Source organism: Manacus candei, unplaced genomic scaffold (assembly GCF_025592945.1).
Source record: "Manacus candei isolate 608988 ecotype Guabito, Panama unplaced genomic scaffold, ASM2559294v1 h1tg000026l, whole genome shotgun sequence".
Taxonomy (NCBI): domain Eukaryota; kingdom Metazoa; phylum Chordata; class Aves; order Passeriformes; family Pipridae; genus Manacus; species Manacus candei.
The window spans coordinates 573,553-592,668 of record NW_026138074.1 but is presented as its reverse complement, the minus strand read 5'-3'; the positions used below and the strand labels follow the sequence as shown (position 1 = coordinate 592,668).

General features: G+C 40.7%; 1 protein-coding gene across 3 annotated transcripts; it reads right to left on the bottom strand.

Annotated features, from left to right (window-relative positions):
• Positions 1–4,894: 4,894 nt before the first annotated feature.
• On the bottom strand, positions 4,895–18,418 carry KBTBD2 (kelch repeat and BTB domain containing 2). Of its 3 annotated transcripts, none has more exons than XM_051789152.1 (4): positions 18,191–18,418; positions 10,854–11,382; positions 8,062–8,227; positions 4,895–7,625 (listed from the first exon to the last, which is right to left on the bottom strand). In XM_051789152.1, the coding sequence occupies exons 2-4, from the start codon at positions 11,021–11,023 to the stop codon at positions 6,090–6,092; spliced, it is 1,872 nt and encodes a 623-aa protein (XP_051645112.1). In that variant the 5' UTR covers positions 11,024–11,382; positions 18,191–18,418; the 3' UTR covers positions 4,895–6,089. The 3 variants fall into 3 exon arrangements, with proteins under 3 accessions (XP_051645112.1, XP_051645111.1, XP_051645113.1); XM_051789151.1 differs by having other exon boundaries at positions 18,210–18,418; XM_051789153.1 differs by lacking the exon at positions 18,191–18,418 and adding an exon at positions 14,079–16,245.
• Between the last annotated feature and the right edge of the window lie 698 nt (positions 18,419–19,116).

Below are 19,116 nucleotides of genomic sequence, written 5' to 3'. Positions count from 1 at the left end.
GTTTGGTCTGCTCAAAAAGCTGTATTATTTTAATAATTTAACCTCACCAGAAGACACTTACAGGCATCTGGTTTTGATATTGGTAGCTGCTTGTAATTCACTGGCAGTCTTTTTTAAATTCGTCTTCCATTTAAACTGATGGTGGATGCTGCTTTTTGCAAATTTAGGACAAGAGGATCCTCTAGTGTGACTTCTTATTCCCTATGGGGTGCTGCTCATTGTGAATTGATTAAAGTGTTCAGGACGTCACAGACCTCTCTTACATCAGTAAGAACTTCAGGTACAACTAAAACTTTGGTGTAGATTTAGCTTCAAAGTAGCATGTAGTTCCTGTGGATTGTGACATGTGGTCAAAACCAGGATGCCATGAAAATGAATTGCTGCACATCCAGTTCTCAGCCACAGTGAGCTGTTTTAAGACTTTGAAACTTCTGCCATAATGTTGTTGTTGTACCTACCTGAGAATGATTTGGTAAATGGGTGTTTCCAGTGGGAGGAAACTTAACTGCCTTGAGTAACATTCAGATGTGAATGAGATGGAGCTTGTGTCTAGCGAACGGCTGCAGTTCTCTAAAATTTTTTAATGTATTTCCGACCACGCGCAAGTAGTTGTGCAAACACGCTGAAAGATAAATTTACATCATGTTTTTTTATGCACTGTAATTTTACTTTCTTGCAGGTATTTAGTTTTCATTAAAAAGGGCAACATGGAGGGTATTCATTAAAGGGAGAAACACTACATTATTGTATTATGATTAAAGATGTATGACAAATTGCTTCATGGTGTTTTGAGTCTTTAATATTATAGTAGAGAAGGGACTGACTTAAAGAAGCAGGCACAGAGCTTTACTTCTGTGTTGTTTCTGGTCTTGACCCCATTCTTTATCAAACATTAGAAGTAGTGTTTGGATTCATAAAATATATGGAGGTGGATCACTTCTGTCAGTTAAATAGTTAAATTGTGACCCTTACTCAGATTACCTTATTCCCTGTAAATTGACATCATATATGCACAGCATCTGTACACAGGTGGCTTAATCTTAATTATGATGGAACTTGGAAGTCTAGCTGTCTTGAGTCCTACTGTATAGGTTCAGAATTGCTTAATCATACATTGCTCCTCTTGTAATAATATTCCAAAATCAACTGGTAAAGTAAGATTTTTTTTTTTGTTACTTCCCTGCCTGAATTTATTGACTTAATGTCGATGAAAGCACAATTATTGTTTATCTCAATAGTACCAGAGAACATCTACAAAATCTTTTGTCTTAATGTAGATCACCAAGAAAGCACCACTGCTTTCTAGATCAAGTGAGCATAATCAAGTAGAATGTTTAGACTGAAGGAAGAACAGTTATCTAAAGTGAAGGCAGATGTACAGCTGTCTTCTTGTCTTAAAAACAATACGGGAAATAACATCACTTGCATATTGTATGAAACAGGTGGAAAATACTGGAGAAGAAACTCAATTGGTTTCTCATCTTTCAATTCAGATACTTTAGAAACACACACTGAAACACAGTGGAGAATTTAAAAGCTCAGGCACACCAGAAAGTGGCAAAAAAAAGCTGAGCATAACATATTGCCTAATGTGACCTGTGGTTAGTGACCTTTGCTGCTCTGAATAATTTGTGTGTGTATGAATTTTGACAAGTGTAATACTGTGCCAGAGAGCTGGATGAAACATATGCCCACTCTTAAATTTTGGAGATTGTTTCTTAATGATTTTTTTCTCTTCAGTGAAAGCACATGCTCAGAGTTAAAATTAAAAGAAGCTGTGCTTCTTGCACTTTCTAAATCTTAGCATCAGGATTTAGCTTGATGTTTAACACATGATCTGAATAGTCTTTAAGTTCTACATTACATCATTACCTTTTATTAGTAATGCCTTTTACTGTCCTTTTTGGTCATATTAATGCAGTAGAGTGCACGTGTGTATTCAGTACAGTTTGCTGTTTTAAGAGATGAAGTCAGGTAATGCTTCAGGTGACCAGTCATACTTAAGCACTTCAGTAATGGCTTATGTACAGGGCTTAAATCCTTTCTTTGATGAAATGGAGGCACCTGGTTTCACAAGTTAGACCAAGACACAGAAGAGCTGGTTTTTAGAGCAGAAGGGGAGAAAAGCACACAGAGATGCTGCTATTTCTCTTTCACCTTTATACCTGTCCCCTTTTCTTTGTTAGTCCTTTCTTCCATGTCAGAGGTTGTGTGACTCAGTACTGACCCAAGTATCGCTCTCACCTGCTGGTTCAGGCTGTTTGCCAGCCCCTTCCATACTGGAGCTTGGCAGGTGTGTGAAGAGGTACAGATGTCATACAGGCTGCCTCCTGGCATCAGGAATGATCCCTGCATTTTACAGTCTGATACTCCTCTGAGTTATAAGAACTCTGCCTTGCTGAATTGTACTCCTGAGAAATGTTGTAGGAGGGAGATACTTTAAATACTTCTGAAAGTGGGACTAAACAGAACTTCATGTGGCTAACGTTGAGCAGAAAGTGGAAAGAAACTGGTTTTAAGAGTGAGCCTACTTCAGAGTCTGCCTAAAAGCTCCTTCCATAGAGGAATCCAGATCCAAAAAACAATTTGAAAGTAGATGGAAATGGGAAACAGAGAAGGAAAAATACTAGCTTGACTAATAAGTTAGGTGGTCTCCAGGTCCACAGGTGCCCCTTGGTTGTCCTGCCATGTGGGAGGTGCTTGTGCATCTTAACAGAGTCATTCAGAAGTGAAATGAGAAATATTGTGAAAAGCAGTAGTGCTTTGAACCAGGGAGTGCTTTAAATCTTAAATATAATCTTAAGAATGTTATCAAATTATTTCACCCTTGCAAATTAACTATCTATCTGATCCTGTTCTCTGTAAAGCTTGACACAATTCACTGCCCTAGATCTTACTGGTCCCCTTATAACAAAAATTAAACTTGCAATTAGGTATGTATTTAAACAACTGTAAAAAGGAGTGGATGCATTAAACATTAGCAGAGGCCAGATCACATTTTTATTACTTTGGGTAAGGGGAACTGAAACCGTGTAAGACTGACTTAAATTTAGTTCTACCAGAAAAGAGGCAAACTTGCAAATATATTAGAGCTTGAGGACATACAGAGTTGATTCACTGAACCTTACGTGTAAATATATGTCAGAGCCAAGTACAGGTTGAATAGGCTGGGATTAGGCTGAAGCTTTGTAGTAAGATACTAGCTAGAACTCTGTGAAGGCTTTAATCACATTTGCTCCCTTTATGAAATGAGAACTGCAGGTTTTTTGGCTCTTGTCTTTGTTCCTGCAGAAGTCTAATTCTACTAGTGACCACTTCCAGGCACATGACAGTGCTTTGCCTGCACAGTTTCCTTCTTGAATTATGCAGGGAAAGAATTTAGACTTGAGAATAGCATTTTCCAGCTGTTTTTCTTTGGGCTTGAATACTGACTGCAGCAAGTAATTGTGTAAGTGAACTAACAGTATGTCTTTAACAGTCACTAGAGAACTGTTCAACACTTGACTAGTCTTGTCTTTAAAATACCGTATAATTAATAGTAAATAAATTTTAAATAAGGTACTGCATAATCTTGGACCATATAGAATACAAAAGATACAGATAATATCTAGAAAAAAAATAACAAAAACTATAGACTAGAAGGAAGTCATATAGACTGGCTGTATTTCAAAAGATGTTCCTAAATGGGTAAAATCAAGTTCTTCCAGCTTCTGTTAGCCAGTTGTGACTTAGAGCCACTGGAATTTAGTATTTCCTATTTGCTATTTATTTCCTATTCAAATTTGCCTTTTTTTTTTTTCCCCTTTGGTAAGAAACTACACATAAGATTTTAAACTCAAGTTGAAAGTTCTCAGTAACAGAACCAGCCCACTCTGCTCCTTCACTACCTATATAGATCATCTACACTTAACAAAGGCTTATCCTAAAGCCTAATGAGGCCTGATAACAATTAAGTGAAGGGAGAAGGAGCCACAGAACTGAGCACTCCATCCAGGCTGGAGTTACTTGGATACCGCTCATGTTTTTGCCTGAGGTATGTGATTCTCCCAATTGCATTACAAAAGAGTATCACTGTTTTTGTTTTAATGTATGCTCCCTTGCACAGGCTTGCAACATGAAAGCAATATAAACAGACCTATCGGCAGGAGCCCCTGAGTCACCTCACCCCTCTTATCTAAAAAATGTAGGCGTTAAAAAAGTTTATGTAATGGTAAATGCAAACATGTTATGTCACCTTCTTTAAAAAAAAAATTGGTAGCTTGCCATTGTTATTCTGGGTCCTATAAATCCCCACATGGCACAAAATGCCAAAGCACCGGGAAGGGCTTTTATATAAGGCAGGTTTCTTACCTAAAGTCCCCTTTCTAGTCAAAACCGTTAATAACTGTACAAGACAAAACTTTGTAAAGCCACTTGAGGCCTAGTCCCAACAATATATAGGTGTTTTTGTTGAAAGCTGCAACTGTATTTAATGGAATAAGAAATGGAATTTGGGAAAAGCCAGTGGCAGTCTGGACAAAGGAGTAAATAAATTTGATTAATCAAGACTGAAAATAGGTCTGCCATCTTCTGAATTTATTGAAAAGGTTCCTCATTTACCTCCTGACTACCTGCTGTTCTGTACTTTCAGTAGGGCAGAATTTGTCCCGTGATTGGAGGAGCGCTGATTTATAAATATGATAGCAGGGGACTAAAGTTCTGTGTAATCCTCAGTTTGACTTGAATACCTAATTTCCAGCTTTTGCTGACTAGTAAGCACAGGCAACTTAATGGACTCATCTCCAGGCTTAATGATTTCAAGTTGCCTTCAGTAAGCGACTTGCTACAAGTGCACATGTGGTGGGAAGGTGTCATAGCTCTATCTATTTCAACCGAAAAGCACACTCAAAGTCAGTTGGATTCAATCTTTTTTAATAAATTAATGTCATTCAAAATACAGTGCCAGAACATGATGCAGCTGAACATGCTAGTAAGGTTTGTCATGAAGCACCTGTGTTCATGTTAGATTGGCGGCGCCCCGCTACTGCTAGTGGTTCCTGGGATTAATGCCAGAGCAGCACTAGTCATCTGCTCTCCTGCACACACAGCACAGGATATTCCTGAATTTTGCTCCCCCCCCCGAAGTAAAAAACCTGACAGCTAAGGGATATCTATACACAATCACACTACAGTAATGCTTGTTATTAAATTAACAGAAAATAAAGACCTGGTTAATCCACACTAAAACTTTGTTTTACAATGGAAAAATACATCAGCAGCAGGAAGTAATATACATGAGCCAATGTTACTGTAATACAGAGTGTGGAGGCATTTACTGATTAAAGCCCCACACAGACCCGCACTATGAGGGCTGGCAATTCCTATTGCAAGCCCAGCAACTTAAGTCCACACCTGGTAATCTACCAGCTGCTTGGAAGACCTGTATTCTAAATAGACAGGTATAAGTTAGTGAAAATAGAACACATGCACCTCATCATACAGCTTGACTGAACCTGCAGTCATTTTGCCCTGCATGTTACCATACAATGGAAGATCTACCCTTCCTACCACAGGTAGATCCATGGGATTTGTTTCTTTTTCTTTTAATGGCATTACTATACCAACATGGATATTAGTATTAAGTAGAGTGCAGCACAGTCCTTTTATTAGGCCACACTGACAGTTATATAACTAGCACTTAAGTAGAATATCCAGAAGTAGTTCAAATATAACTGGAAGATATTTTCAAAAGAGTTGAGACATCATCCTAGAAACATTAACTACTTTTTTTCTGAAGCTAATTTTCCTGAACTGAGACTTCATACAACTAGAATTCATTCTTTAGACAAGTCAGATGCTTAAGCTTATGATATACATATATGTTTCTCAATTATCAGATAATAGTATTTCAGATTATGGAAGCATATCTGCTCATTTCATTTATTCGTACTGAATGGCGGCAAGTGTTATTAGGTAGGGCATAAAAATACAATTCATGAAAGACAGGTCTGACATTCCCATTCTCAGACATGTTCTCATGGCTGTTCACAGCCATTTCTTTTCTCTTTTATAACTGAGCATAGAATCAGTTGTGCAGTCTAATTTGGGAGCTATACAGGTGGTAAAGTAACCATCTCCCCATCCAGCTCAAATTCATCAGCTCCATCTGGCGAGAAGAGATATGTTGGAGGTTTCCATGGGGACTCTTCAAGGCAAGATGGATACAGTTTTCCTACAGTGCACCGGAAGTCCTTCCCCAAGTCCCACAGCACCCGTTCCGATATATGCTGCCTCAGAAACCAGCGATCGAGTTCCAGGTCGTACTGATAGGTGGCATACTTGGCTCTCTCGTTCATGTGGGTTTCTCGTATAAAGACACACAAGGAATTAGAGATGACGACGGCCCTAACGCAGGGGTCAGAGTAGCGCTTGGCAGGGATGTTGGCTGCCATCCTCCACTCGTTCTTATTCACGTCGTAGATTTCCACGGTTACGGAAGACCCATCTACAGTACTGCTTGGGAGCCTTATACCGGAATTGCTGGCGATGTGCAGTCCTCCAATATAGAATATTTTATCACCAAAAGCAGCAGCTGAAGCAAAACACCTACTTGTTTGTCGCATGGCCATTTCCACCCACGCGTCCGACCTGGGGAAATAGCAGTACATCAAGTTGTGTGCCATGACGTAAATGCAATTGTGAACTGTCACTGCTGTGCTCCACTGCCACGCACAGGGCAACGGGCTCACCATGGTCCACTCATCCTTCTCAGTATCGTATCTCTCCACAGTTCTCCTGTTGAGCTCCCCGCCGACGCTGTCTCCTCCGATTGCATAGATGTATCCTTCACAGCAGACCAGGGATGGCTTTATACGAACAAACAGCATTGGTGTCTTTGGAAACCAAGTGTTTTGCTGCGCATCAAACCAGTAAAAGCAATTCACAGTTCTGAAGGCAGCCTGCAGTTTGCTGCTTTTACTGTGATTGGTTTTTGTGTTTTTCAGAGGAACTTGCCCGCCTGCTATATAAATGTCATTATCAGGAGTTACAAGTGTCCCAACCTTATGCAAGTCAGCAGGAGGGTTGCAGAGTTTGTAAACTTTCTCTGCCTGTGGGCTGTAACAGACAGAGGAGTAAAGACTACCAGGGTTTTCAGCAGCAGCTTCAATGAATATCATCATCTCCTCTTTTGTCATGCCAAGTCTGGGCTTGAAAAACTTGGGCATTGATTTGTACAGTCCTTGCACCACCACTGATTTATCATTAGGTGGTAAGCCTTGAAACCAGGCTCTCTGTGTTACTTCTGAAAGTGCATCGATTCGGATTTGGCTAAGAACAGAGGACAAATACTGCGATCGTGATTCCGTGTTGTACTCCAGCCATAACATAGCAGCTTCACGAACTGTCTCCTCCTTTTCCACATTTAAATTGTCACTGCTTAAAATATCTATCAGTAGATCGTGTGACAGTTGCATGAAAGCCTCCTGGTGGTACACAGCTGTGAACTTGTGCTCCACCATTCTTTTAGCACTCTGTTTTAACTCTTCACAGCTGAAGAGATCAGCAAAACTTAACAGACGCACACAATTTTCTGCATTAATTTTTTTGATTAAGTATTCTCTACACCGCTGTAACACATCATCTACCTGTAAGGCAAAGAAAAAACACAAGGAGTATTACTGCATACAATGTATGCCTTCATGTACCAGCAGCACATGAAATTACCTGCATCTGGTGTTGAACAACAGAATTTAGGCCTGGAATACTCGATATACACAAAAATACAGCGGTGACTCACTCAACTGCTTCATACAGATGAAGTACACCACGTGACTATGTCTGCCCGAGAAACTAATTTTCTAAAAGTTAGAAGTGCACTGGTTTACTTCCACCTTCCACAGGGACTGTAATGCAAGGAAGGATGGACACATAAAGTGTATTTGATGAGCAACTGCTCTCTATACTGAGCAAACTGAACACAAGTATTTTGAAATGACTGAACAGGAAAGATGATTTAACAAGACGAAGAGTGAAACAGTTTGGAGATGAGAAGCTGATATTTCATACTCAAAACATTCCTACCTGTAAGAAGCAGGCAGTTTCATAGAGCTGCTCGACTGTGCTGTCGCTTATTGCCAAGTTACCCGTGTATGCGTAAGTTATGATAATCTGTAAAGTGGCTGCATCCACATTCCTCAGGTGTACGTGTGTTTGTTTACTTTCACTCAGCCCGCTCATGAACATGGCTCTGAGGAGAAACATACACATTAGGACAAGGATCAACAGTGAGTAATCTTAATTTACAGTCACCTGTAAGTCTTTGGTGATTACACTCCAAAAGATGAGCAGTCTTTTTGCTTGCCTGTTTACAGGAGTTTAGTATTTACTTCAGGCTAATATCTAATATTAAAGATAAAGCATTTGTACAGAACATCCTAAAAGTACCATCAGTGCCTTCTGTAGAAATATTTTGTATTCAAGAGAACTCTTCTATGTTAATCATCAGAGAACTAATGATTTTGGAGTTTTAATAATGCAATTTAAGCCTTTTTCTATGATAGGTGATAAGAGGGAAGAAACATTCTCCAGAAAATACTGTTGTAATGTACTACAGCTAGATTTTTCTAAAACAAAGGAAGCAGATTTATGTAATGGACTGAGCTAAGTCATATCAAAAAGGATGCTCCTCTGGGAGGACGAGAAATGGAGCAAGGACTAGCACTCTTATGAATTATTTCTTATATACCATTCATCATAACATGCAGTAAACTTCAAGTTTGCAGACAAAAATCAATAACAGAAAAACCTATTAGATCTGGTCTAGGGGAAAAAAACCCACAAAAACATAAGTATTTCCATTACACCTCCCTGAAAAAGAGTAGAAAGGCAATTTTAAAAAATGGTTATTGTTTCCATAATGTTTTATGCACCTATTGCCCACTCTGGTATTGTAATTGCAACACAGTTAAGAACTATCTGGAATCTCATACTATAAACCACATACCTGTCAATTTTCTTAAAACGGGGGACATTGGTTTTAAGAGCTTTATATTAATTCAAGTTTGGTGTTTATGGCTGTATTGAAAATTCAGTTCAAGGTTCTTTATTTGGGTGTTTTTTAGGAAAACAGGTATGAGAGAAGTTAGAAAGAATCTACTCTTTAGTCTTGCCTCTGGCTGTAGAGGTGAATGGAACCTGGAGATACACTCCCTATGCACAGCCATTCCAGGAAGCACCCAATACAAAGACAGTATCCCATCCCCATTTCTCACAGAAAGGAAGAGGGAGCTGTTGGAGACTGGCTCTAGCTGATGCTTGTGCACTGCTGAGCAGGCTGTGCTGGAGCAGGGCTGCACATCGTTCAGGCACAACGATGAAGGTAGGCTGGCTGTACAATCACACACAATGGCTGGATCACACCAAGAGGTGCTTTGCTTTTCTTCCCCCTCCTTCAGGGCTATCAATTTTTCATAATAAAGCTAAATTTAGGAAGCTGAGCATCTTTTTGTAAACCAAAGTAGAGAAGAAAAACAGAACATGACAAAACCACAAGTTTGATACTTCTTTTAACCGGTGCCAAAACCTCATTCCATAAATAATAAACAAACACATATGAATAAGAGATTTGACTGCACATTCTGATGCAGCACGCTGTGTGGACTCATGACAGCTTTCCAACCTTATGATTAACCACCCACATTAAATCTGGCTCCATTTCCAGTGGCTGTTATTTTACAAACTGTTGGAACTATGTCATTTGCACAAGGCCAATGGTAATAATCATTATCTAGTGATCACACAATACTTGTTGCTAAAAATTGGACCAGACTCATCCGAGATGAAAAAATAAACACAAAAACCAGCAGCAACAAAAATTAATAAATTAATCCTTGAACAGTTTTCGACAAGAAAGGAGACAAAATAGAGAAAACATTTTAGATGTGTTCTGTACAGCGAGCCCATCTCAAGAAAAGCAAATTTGCAAAGCCTTCTGTGATTAAACAGGAAAGTTATAATCCCTCCACAATGCATCAGGAAGGTAAAACATGCGTGGATGTCACCAAGACTAGTTTCAAGCTTCAGAATTCCTTCCAGACAGGCAGATTAATTATATGTGTTGCCAACAAAAAATGATTAATCACTGCAGAAAATTCATGGTGCCTCATCATCAAGGTCTTACTATGAATGTATCTGCAAAAAGGGGTAGCACTCAGTGTATCTTATTTAAAAAGCTTTTCAAAAGACAAGAAACAGGACACCTGGGAAGCAAGAGCTCCTGAATTAAAAATTTCAACAGTATCTAGGGAGGGGCATGAAACAAAACGAAACAAAAAAACCAAAAGACTCTCAAACAAGGGACGAGTTTCTGGCATCTTTGCTGAGCACAGAAAAGCAGATGATTCAGAAAAGGAAGCCATGAACTTGAACAGCAATCCCTACTTTTAGCAGCTGCTTCTGCTAAGAAACTACAGTTAAACACGATAATGGAATTCCCATAGGCAAGTCTCAATAATCCCTTGTTATCCTACCTGGGGAAATAAAAACAGATTAAATACTATAAAGATTCAGCATGAAGAAAAAGAAATTTACTAATTATTCAGACACAGTTAACTCCCTAAAGAAAATGAGCCATCACAAGTGTGATTTTTTTTCCCCCCACACTTCTTGTAGAAAGTACAATACTTATCTAGAGTTAAGTCACAAGACGCTAGAAATTTTATTTTACTATTTTGGTGTTGGAAAGTAAGGATATTCAGGCTTTTTACCTACTTCACTGATCTTTAATTTCTGCAACACATTGCTAATTAATATTACACTCAAGAACAGCTATCACAAATTTTATAAAATTAACAGAGCCTAGTTTGAATACTTACCTGAAATACGAGCTGCACGTTGCAAGAACCATCTTATGGCAGGGAAATTCAGTGCCCTCAACAATCAACACTATGTCAGTTAGCAACTGCTGTTCATAAAAGAATTTTAACTGCTCCAGCAAGGATACAGCATACTCTGTATTTATCTGCCTCTCGTCCTGGGTAGACATGACTGTATTCCATTAATATTTCCAGGACCAGAGAGAAAAGACAAGATCTTTTCACCAGAGAAAGGTCAGTTGAATATTCTGAAGTAACCAGGAAAGAAATGGCAGGAGGTCTGTAGCCTTCGGAAGTGATACTGATAAAAAAGGGCAGTTTAATCTTGAACTGCTGAATCAATGTTTGAGACTTTGAACTACTGTTAGGTCATCATGCTTTAACTTGATGTCATAGTCTGTTCAGAGACTTTCAAGAGTGTCTGCAGAGCTCCTCTTGAGATCTATGACGCAGCAACTGAGTGAGCAAAAGTGAAGTCTGAGGTAGATTTCGTGGTAACATCTCGTGATCAGTGGCTGCACTTGAGTGACTGAAAGCAGGAAAATAAAATTAATTTACCATTAGCACTTTAACAAAAACCTTTCTTAGTTACCCCCTTAAAACTAATTGTTTAACAAACATTTCTAAATTAGTACTTAATTACTTGCACTGAAATCCTTGTAGGAAAAAAATTAAAACAACAAAAGTATCTAAGAAGTGAAAAGCAGAAGAGTTTGTACATTAATTCTCATATGACCTAGACTCACAAATTAAAATAATTTATTTTGTCAACACAGCTTCTAAGGCTGGAGAGTTAAACCAAGGTTCAGTAAGACTTTATTCCTCTTCAAAGAATTACCCAGATTTCCCACCGACTACACCTGTGAATTTCATTCAACCACTGATAAGGCAGCCACCTTTTTTCCCCCCATTTTCTTGATAAACAGCTACTTTTCCCACTTCTTTGTTTTTTTTCTACTTAAAGCTTATCAATACCAGGCCACTAAAAATATAAATGCAGTTTCTTCAACTCCAACTTTAGTTTTCCAACTAAACTCTCATCATCACCATCAAACTGTTTATTTCACCTTTGACATTCTACTAGAGAACAAGCAAAATCAAATAGGAATTAAAAAAACCCTAAAAACTTATATCCCCAATGCTTATTTGATTCATCTTCTCTTGTAGAAGGGCTTCACCTATTAATATTTCACATCCCATTTTTTAACTTCTGAATTATTCCCATACAGCCAGGTAGGCCTGACTGTTGCAGACAATGGAAACAAAAAAAATAAGAAAATAGTAGAAGCAAAGGGATGCTGGAATAGCAGGAGTCAAAACACCTACAGTGGCTACCAAAGCCTATTTACTTGTTTGGACATTTCTCCTCCTCTTAAAAATGGGGTCAGGTTTTATTTTATCTTCCATATGGACACAAAAACATAATTAAGAATGAGATAGTTGTGACAGTGAAATTACCATCATAACAGGCACCAGAGTACCACAGCTATCAAATACTTTCAGATTTATTTAATCTTGCACTGTTCTTCTGCATTCCAAACCTGAGGAATAACCAGGCACATGTTTGTCTTGTGTCTAAGACATCACTATCATTATAGTTCATGATGAACAGAGAATGCAGAAACAACTTGCTTGAAATTACATACTTTAAATTCCACACAAAAATACGTGATTTAGTACAAGATGAAGGCTGTAGAAGTATCTGCCAGCCATATCAAAGATCTAGTATTTCAACACTGCCTGTAATACAATTCAAAACCAGCTGTCTTTCAAGATTCACTCACTTGAAACAGATATGCTTAATTAATGCCACTTTAATTAGTACTAATTTAGTGTCACCCATCTTTTTCTTCATCACTGAAGAAATATACACGATCAGGAATCGCAAACTCTTAGTTTTCTCTGGTTGTTTAACTGGAAAACAGTCCAAATAGTCAAACCTAACGTTCACTGTTTGTTCAGGTGGACGCAGTTAATTATGAAAAACAGGAAAGATGTTAATATTTGGGGAAAGAAGAAGCAGAGACTACTGTCTGCTATAACAGATACTAGAACAAGTCTTGACTTCAGTCCTTCAAGTTTCAGATAAGCTCTGAAGTCACTGAACCACAAGTATATTGAGGATATACAAAGATACTGCTCATTTAAAGCAATGACCTTCTGCTTCAAGTCACAGCTTCTTTTCACCAAATTCATACACATCCTGTCCCTGCAGCACTATCCTGGTTATCTGATAACAGTTTACCATGCAACCTAATCCACTGACAGATTTTGCACTGAACTTTAAATGGCTACAGAGAAACACCGACTTCCTAAGTGTGCTAGGCCCACCGAAATAAATAGCTCATGGCTCTACTGGTATCCCAGGTCTCTCTGCAGCATTGTTTTTCCTGGCTCAGGAGTAAAGTTTCAAGAACAATACAAGCTGGTGGATTAAGATCTGTTTGGGCAGACCATCAGTAATACTAAGCTTTAGCAAAAGAAGTCACTGATATCATAACTTCCTATACTGATGTAATTGTAAAGAATACAAGTATTTCTTCAGGAACAGGAAATAAGAATGAACCTAATATGCACCAATGCAATCATTAGGTACTAGAACCAGCCAAGGATGCCATGGAGAAACGGATATACACCTGCTACTAAGATTAAAGACGTTTTTGGCAGCGTGCGGCTGACAGTCAATAACTGGAAAAGCAGACCTGTTCAGCAGAAGACGAGTTGAAACTGTGAAATTAATTACTATAAATAATCAGTACATTTGAGTACGACCCTCAGTAGCAGAAAAGATTGAGGAGATGACAGGAGTCTTGTTGCAGAATGTTTTTGTGATGTGACTCACCTTTGAACCATACATTTACAAAGCTGGAATCCTTGGTTTACAGGAAACCATGTACTCCAGGGAGGTGTGCATGGTAGGAACATGCTAGGTACATGGTTCCTGTTTTCCACATCCACCCTGTGTTTTGCTGCTGACAATAACCATTTGCCAAAGAACAAAGTTTGGCATTTGTCATAAAGTCTGGAGTTGCATCCCATTCCCTTGTAATGGAACCATACTCCTCAGGAAAACAATAAATACATCAAGGATCTCTGAATTTCTGTTCCAAAATTGCTCTCATTTATATTGTCATTTGCTCAAGAGAAGTGACTCTGTTCAAAACAATAGGATAAGCAGTGAAGGAACATCATATAGTGCCTGGAAAGTCATCCAAGATTGCCTACCTTTCTCACACCTCTGTGAAGAGTTCAAAACGATTTTAAAGGAGATATTCTCATCACTTCAGAGGCTGAAAAACTGAGGCACTGCAATAAAAAGCAGCTTGTCCAAAGCTGCCAGTGTAGTAACTTCCAACAGAGAAACAGAAGAGGCTCTTTCCCAACCCAACATCTCTCTCACCACGCTGTACCTGGCTTGGATCTCAGATAAAGCACTTGGATGTCAGCTAAACAAAAAAACTATGGACTAGAGAAGATGTGTACAGATGCACTACAGTCAGCTGTAGTTTTAGTGGCCACACAGCAGTGAACATTCCTGACTTATGGATGAAAAGATCTACAGCGGAAGTTAGTTTAATATCCTGAACTGAAATTCTCATAGAATAAAAATAATCCTTGGGTACAAGTTTCTATGAATGAGACTCTCCCCTTCAACAATGTCACTGGAGTGACCATTTTGTTCTGGGCAACCTCTTGGAAGCCGGCTCTTTAAAACTGGATGGGCAGGTAGCTGCTGGAAGGCCACAGCGGTGCTGGATTGCAAATGAAATCAAGTTATCACTGGGTGATACAAAGTAACTTCCTGTCAAGCTGGAGAGCAACATTAAGTAACACGTTGATAAGAGGGTTTCTTTTTAAGTAATTATTCCTTTTCGCTTAAGTAATTTTAATGAGGTGGCTTGTTAACACTTGTTCATGTACTTCGAATCTGAATGAGACCATTCAAAAAATTAGTCATCAAATGTTAATGAGTTATGGGATAGGCTATTAATTGCCTTCCTTGAATCTGTTTATTTTCTGAGGTCAGGCAAAGATTGATAAACAGAGATATATACTGCACTACTTACATGGCAGTGTTAACACTATAATTCAATGTATAACATGGAATAAGTACATTGACTATTTCCAATTTAATTGGTAGGGAAAGATATAAGATATATAGATACACTAATCTTCTACTGGACTCATTTAAAAAAATATTTATTGTTTTGCAAATTATAAGAAGGGCAAAAGATGTATAAACATGCAATTTCTCTTTTGTTTTGTAGTTTTTTTAGATATTTTGATACTGGGAAAAGAAGTAAGTCCTTCTGAAAATCCCATTAAGTAGTCTGCCAGATTAGATGCCTAACTTCCCATAAAATGCTGGGAAACACTTAGAAGATCTATGAAAGTGTCACAGGTCCCCATCTGCATCTTCAGCCATCTAAATACCTCTTGAATTCTAACTTCACTAACTGCAATTCACACTTCAATAAACCCGTATGTTTGGAAGAAAAATTAGAAACACAACAATCAAAACTTATCTCCCTGGACTTCAATTTATGTAATCTAGTTTTAACTAATTTTAAAAAGAATCTTAAATACTATCTTGTGCACTTTTAATCAAATTCCTATTTCCATCCAAGGGCAGCTTCATAAAAATCACAAGTAAAAACACGTCTAAAGAACTGAGTCATTCACTATTTTTAACATAATAAAACGTCAGAATTCAGACCTGAACAAGCATTCATGTGTGGAGATAGCAATCCTCCCAGCTAGCAATGCAAGTACCAAGCTCAGGCACCTTAATACTTGGCTCCTACTCGGGATATTCCGAGTTACAAAATTAGTATACCAGCTAATAGCAAGGGGAAATGCGAGTATTAAAACTGATTAGAATCAATTCTGTAAATTGATACGAAAGAAAGAAAGAAAAGAAAGAAAGAAAGTAAGTTGGAAGCTTTAGATTCTTGAGTAATGTATCAAATTTGCATCCTTGGCAGGGAGAAAGAAATAGGTAATTGATGAAGCAGTTCCAGACTTGGAAGTTTTCCTCTCTTCTAAAGCCATCAAAGGTGTCTTTGATAGCACTGCAGTCCAGAAAACCGAGGACATCAAGGAGATTCTAATAAAGCAACAATGTAAAATTTCACAAAAGACAAGGACAGATTCATTCCTACAATGTTATGTTGAAAATGACTATTCACCTGGAAACTACTACTGTTTTCCATACATACTATGTTTGAGAGGTTACAACTTTGAGGTAGGTGAGTTTTCTGAAACTATGCAGAAGCTAGAGACTAGAAGTGTCAGACTCCATGCTAACAACATGTTTGGTCACAATGCACTCCTCATTACCAGTTTCTTTCCTGTTTTTCTGCACCTAAAGGAAGTTATACATTAAAGGAAATACCTGCTCAGAAAGAAAATTAGAACCAGATAAACCAACAGCTTAAACTGGCAACTGGACTTCTACAGTGAGCACAGGTAGTTTCCATCCCCAAGGGTGTTTCTGTTTTGTGGAAAGACTTGATGTGTTTTGGGAAATTAACCTTGGAAAAAAAAGTGGGCCATAGATGTCTGCAGTAAGATTCAGCCACGTATCATGGATGTACAGAACGGTGGGTTTTTTTCTCTCTGAACTCTAGTACATTAATGAAGCTAGTCTGTTTTATTTAACAACTTAAATTCGTTTTCAAGTATGCATTAGTCCCTTAAATATTCACTACATGATGTTCAACTACAAATTCAAGCATTTCTACATTAAGAAATTAGATTAATAATTAATGTAGCTTAATTAATTGTAAGTTAGTTCCTGAAAGGTTAAGTCTTATAATGGATATCATATTCACGCGTATAAAATTAATTCTCAAAGTGCAACAGCCACTAAAGAAAGAGAAATTTTAGGATTTGCACCAATTCTGGTCTGTTTCATAATCACATGACCAAAACAAAAACGCCTGCTTTCGGAAAAAAAACAAGCACAAACAGCCATCTGTCTAAAATGTAGTCAAAAAATTACTAAATCAGCAGCAGCATCTTTTCCTCCTCTTTGGTCTGTTCCTGCAAGATGCTACTTACACATCTTTGAGTATAATGGGCCCTTCTACTCCACACGCAAAAATAATTAGGAAAGAGGTGCGACATCTATACTCAAATCATGAGACTACACAATTTACGCATCTGGGTATATTAAATACTAAAAATTACCCACTTCTCCAGGTACATTTCTGAGAAATTGAACTAAGTTGAGTGTGTATTTTAATAACCTCTTAAATACATAATCCAAACAAAATTCTTGTAGATACAGCCCTAGGTGAGCTCACAACAGCACACAGCCTTTCAGGCCCACTATGATCACAAAGTAGATGTAGATGATGTAGAAAGCCAAGACGTGGCTTTGCAATAAAACCTCTAAAAACGAACTCGCTAAGTACAGCACAAATCCATTTCTAAATCGTAATTAAAGTTCTTTCAAAAGCAGCAGGTATCTATCCTAGCAGAAATAATGGTAAATACCGGAAAAATCCTAAGCATGCAGATGACTAATTTCTAAGCTATACTATGCATATATGCAGTCTATAAAAGCTTACTAAGAATTATTCGACACTTCGAATCCCCATATAAACACCGAAGCCCTCCCTCGGCCACCGCAGGTACCAACAGCGTATACACGAACACAACTAGATCCATCAGTAGGGAAACGCGAGGGCAGCTACAGGAAACGGCAGTGCCACTATACTGCTGCTCTCCTCGAAGGCTTCATCGTGTCTGTTCCTCCAGGCACTTCCAGCACAAACACCGAGGCTGCAGACATCCCCACCTGCTCAGCCCAAGGGGAGCCCTGGAAGCCCCACTGCCCACCTCCCATCACAGCCCCGCAGTCACAGCCCCCTCCCGCCAGCGGGACGCGCCGACATGGGACTACAGGCGAGGAAACACATTTCTTCCCTCTCCCCGATGCCCAGGTGCGCCGTCCCGTCCCTCCGCCGCCGTAATTCCTTTCCTGCCTCCCCCAGAAAGAAGGCGACACCTTCCCGCCCCGCCGACCTTTCCCGGGAGCCGGCCCTACCCGAAGGCGGCCCCCGCCGTCCCCTCCGGCGGTGCCCGGCGGGCCCGGGGCCGCCGCCGCCGGGCGGGAGCGGCCGCAGGTCGCGGAGGGAGGGAGAGCGGGCAGGAGCCGCGCCCGCCCGGGCGGAGAGAGCGGCAGCCGCAGACCCCCCCCCCCGCGGACCTCCACGGCACTGGGGTCCCCTCGGGGCGGCCACTCCCCCCGCGGGGACGGCGAAGGGCCCGGCGGCTGCGGCGCGGCGGGACGCGAGCGCGGGAGCGCCGCCGCTGCCGCCATCTCTCACCTCCCCGCCCCGGACAAACCTCCAACCGCCGCTTCCTCTTCTGCCTCGGCGTCCCGGCCGCGGGGAAGCGGGGCGGAGGAGGAGGATGCGGCGGCGGATCCGGTGTCTCTACCGGGCTGCGGAGGCGGCGGCAGCCCCCGGGCGCGCAGGCGCTGCCACTCCCCCGCCTCCCCCTTCTTCTTCTTCCCCTCCTCCTCCTCCTCCTCCTCCTCCTCTCCCCCCCCCCGCCCGCCGTTACGGAGCGCCGCGCCCGCCCCGTGTGCGCATGCGCGGAGCGGGGAGCCGCCGCCGCCGAGGCCCGCGCGCCAGGCCCGCCCCCGGTTTCCTGTTCCCTCTCCCCCCGCGAGCGCCCCCTGCCCGCGCGCCGGGACACCGGCGCTTCCCGCGGGACGTGGAGCGGCCACCCCCACCCCCGGCGCCCTCTGCTGGGAGGAGCGACTCACAGAGTCACAGGCTCAATTAGGTTAGAAAAACCACCTATGACCGAGCACCACCATGTCGACTCGACTGTGGCATTGTGTGCTTCGTCCCGTCGTTTCTTCAACACCTCCAGGGATGGTGACTCTGCAACCACCACCCTGGCCAGTTCATTCCAATGTTTAATCACCCTTTCTGAACTGAAAAATTCCTCCTCATATCCAACCTGAACTTCCCCTGATACAGCTTGAGGCTATGTCCTCTTGTTCTGTCACTGGTTGCCTAGGAGAAGAGACCAACCCCCACCCGGCTACAACCTCCTTTCAGGAAGCGTAAAGAGTGATAAGGTCACCCCGAGCCTCCTTTTTCCAGGCTAAACAACCCCAGCTCCCTCAGCCTCTCCTCATAGGACTTGTGCCCCAGACTTGTTGCAGCCTGGAGGCCTGCAGGCTTCAGGGTTAAAGCCTGGCCCAGCCATGTCCCGCTCTGCCTCCCAGCATTGCTTCATC

Excerpts from the sequence above, each read along its gene's own strand:
- KBTBD2 (XM_051789152.1), bottom strand. The coding sequence starts at position 11,023 with ATGTCTACCCAGGACGAGAGGCAGATAAATACAGAGTATGCTGTATCC. Across the intron at positions 8,228-10,853 it reads ACGTGCAGCTCGTATTTCAG|AGCCATGTTCATGAGCGGGC; the intron begins GTAAGTATTCAA and ends GTTTCTCCTCAG. Across the intron at positions 7,626-8,061 it reads AAACTGCCTGCTTCTTACAG|GTAGATGATGTGTTACAGCG; the intron begins GTAGGAATGTTT and ends TTTGCCTTACAG.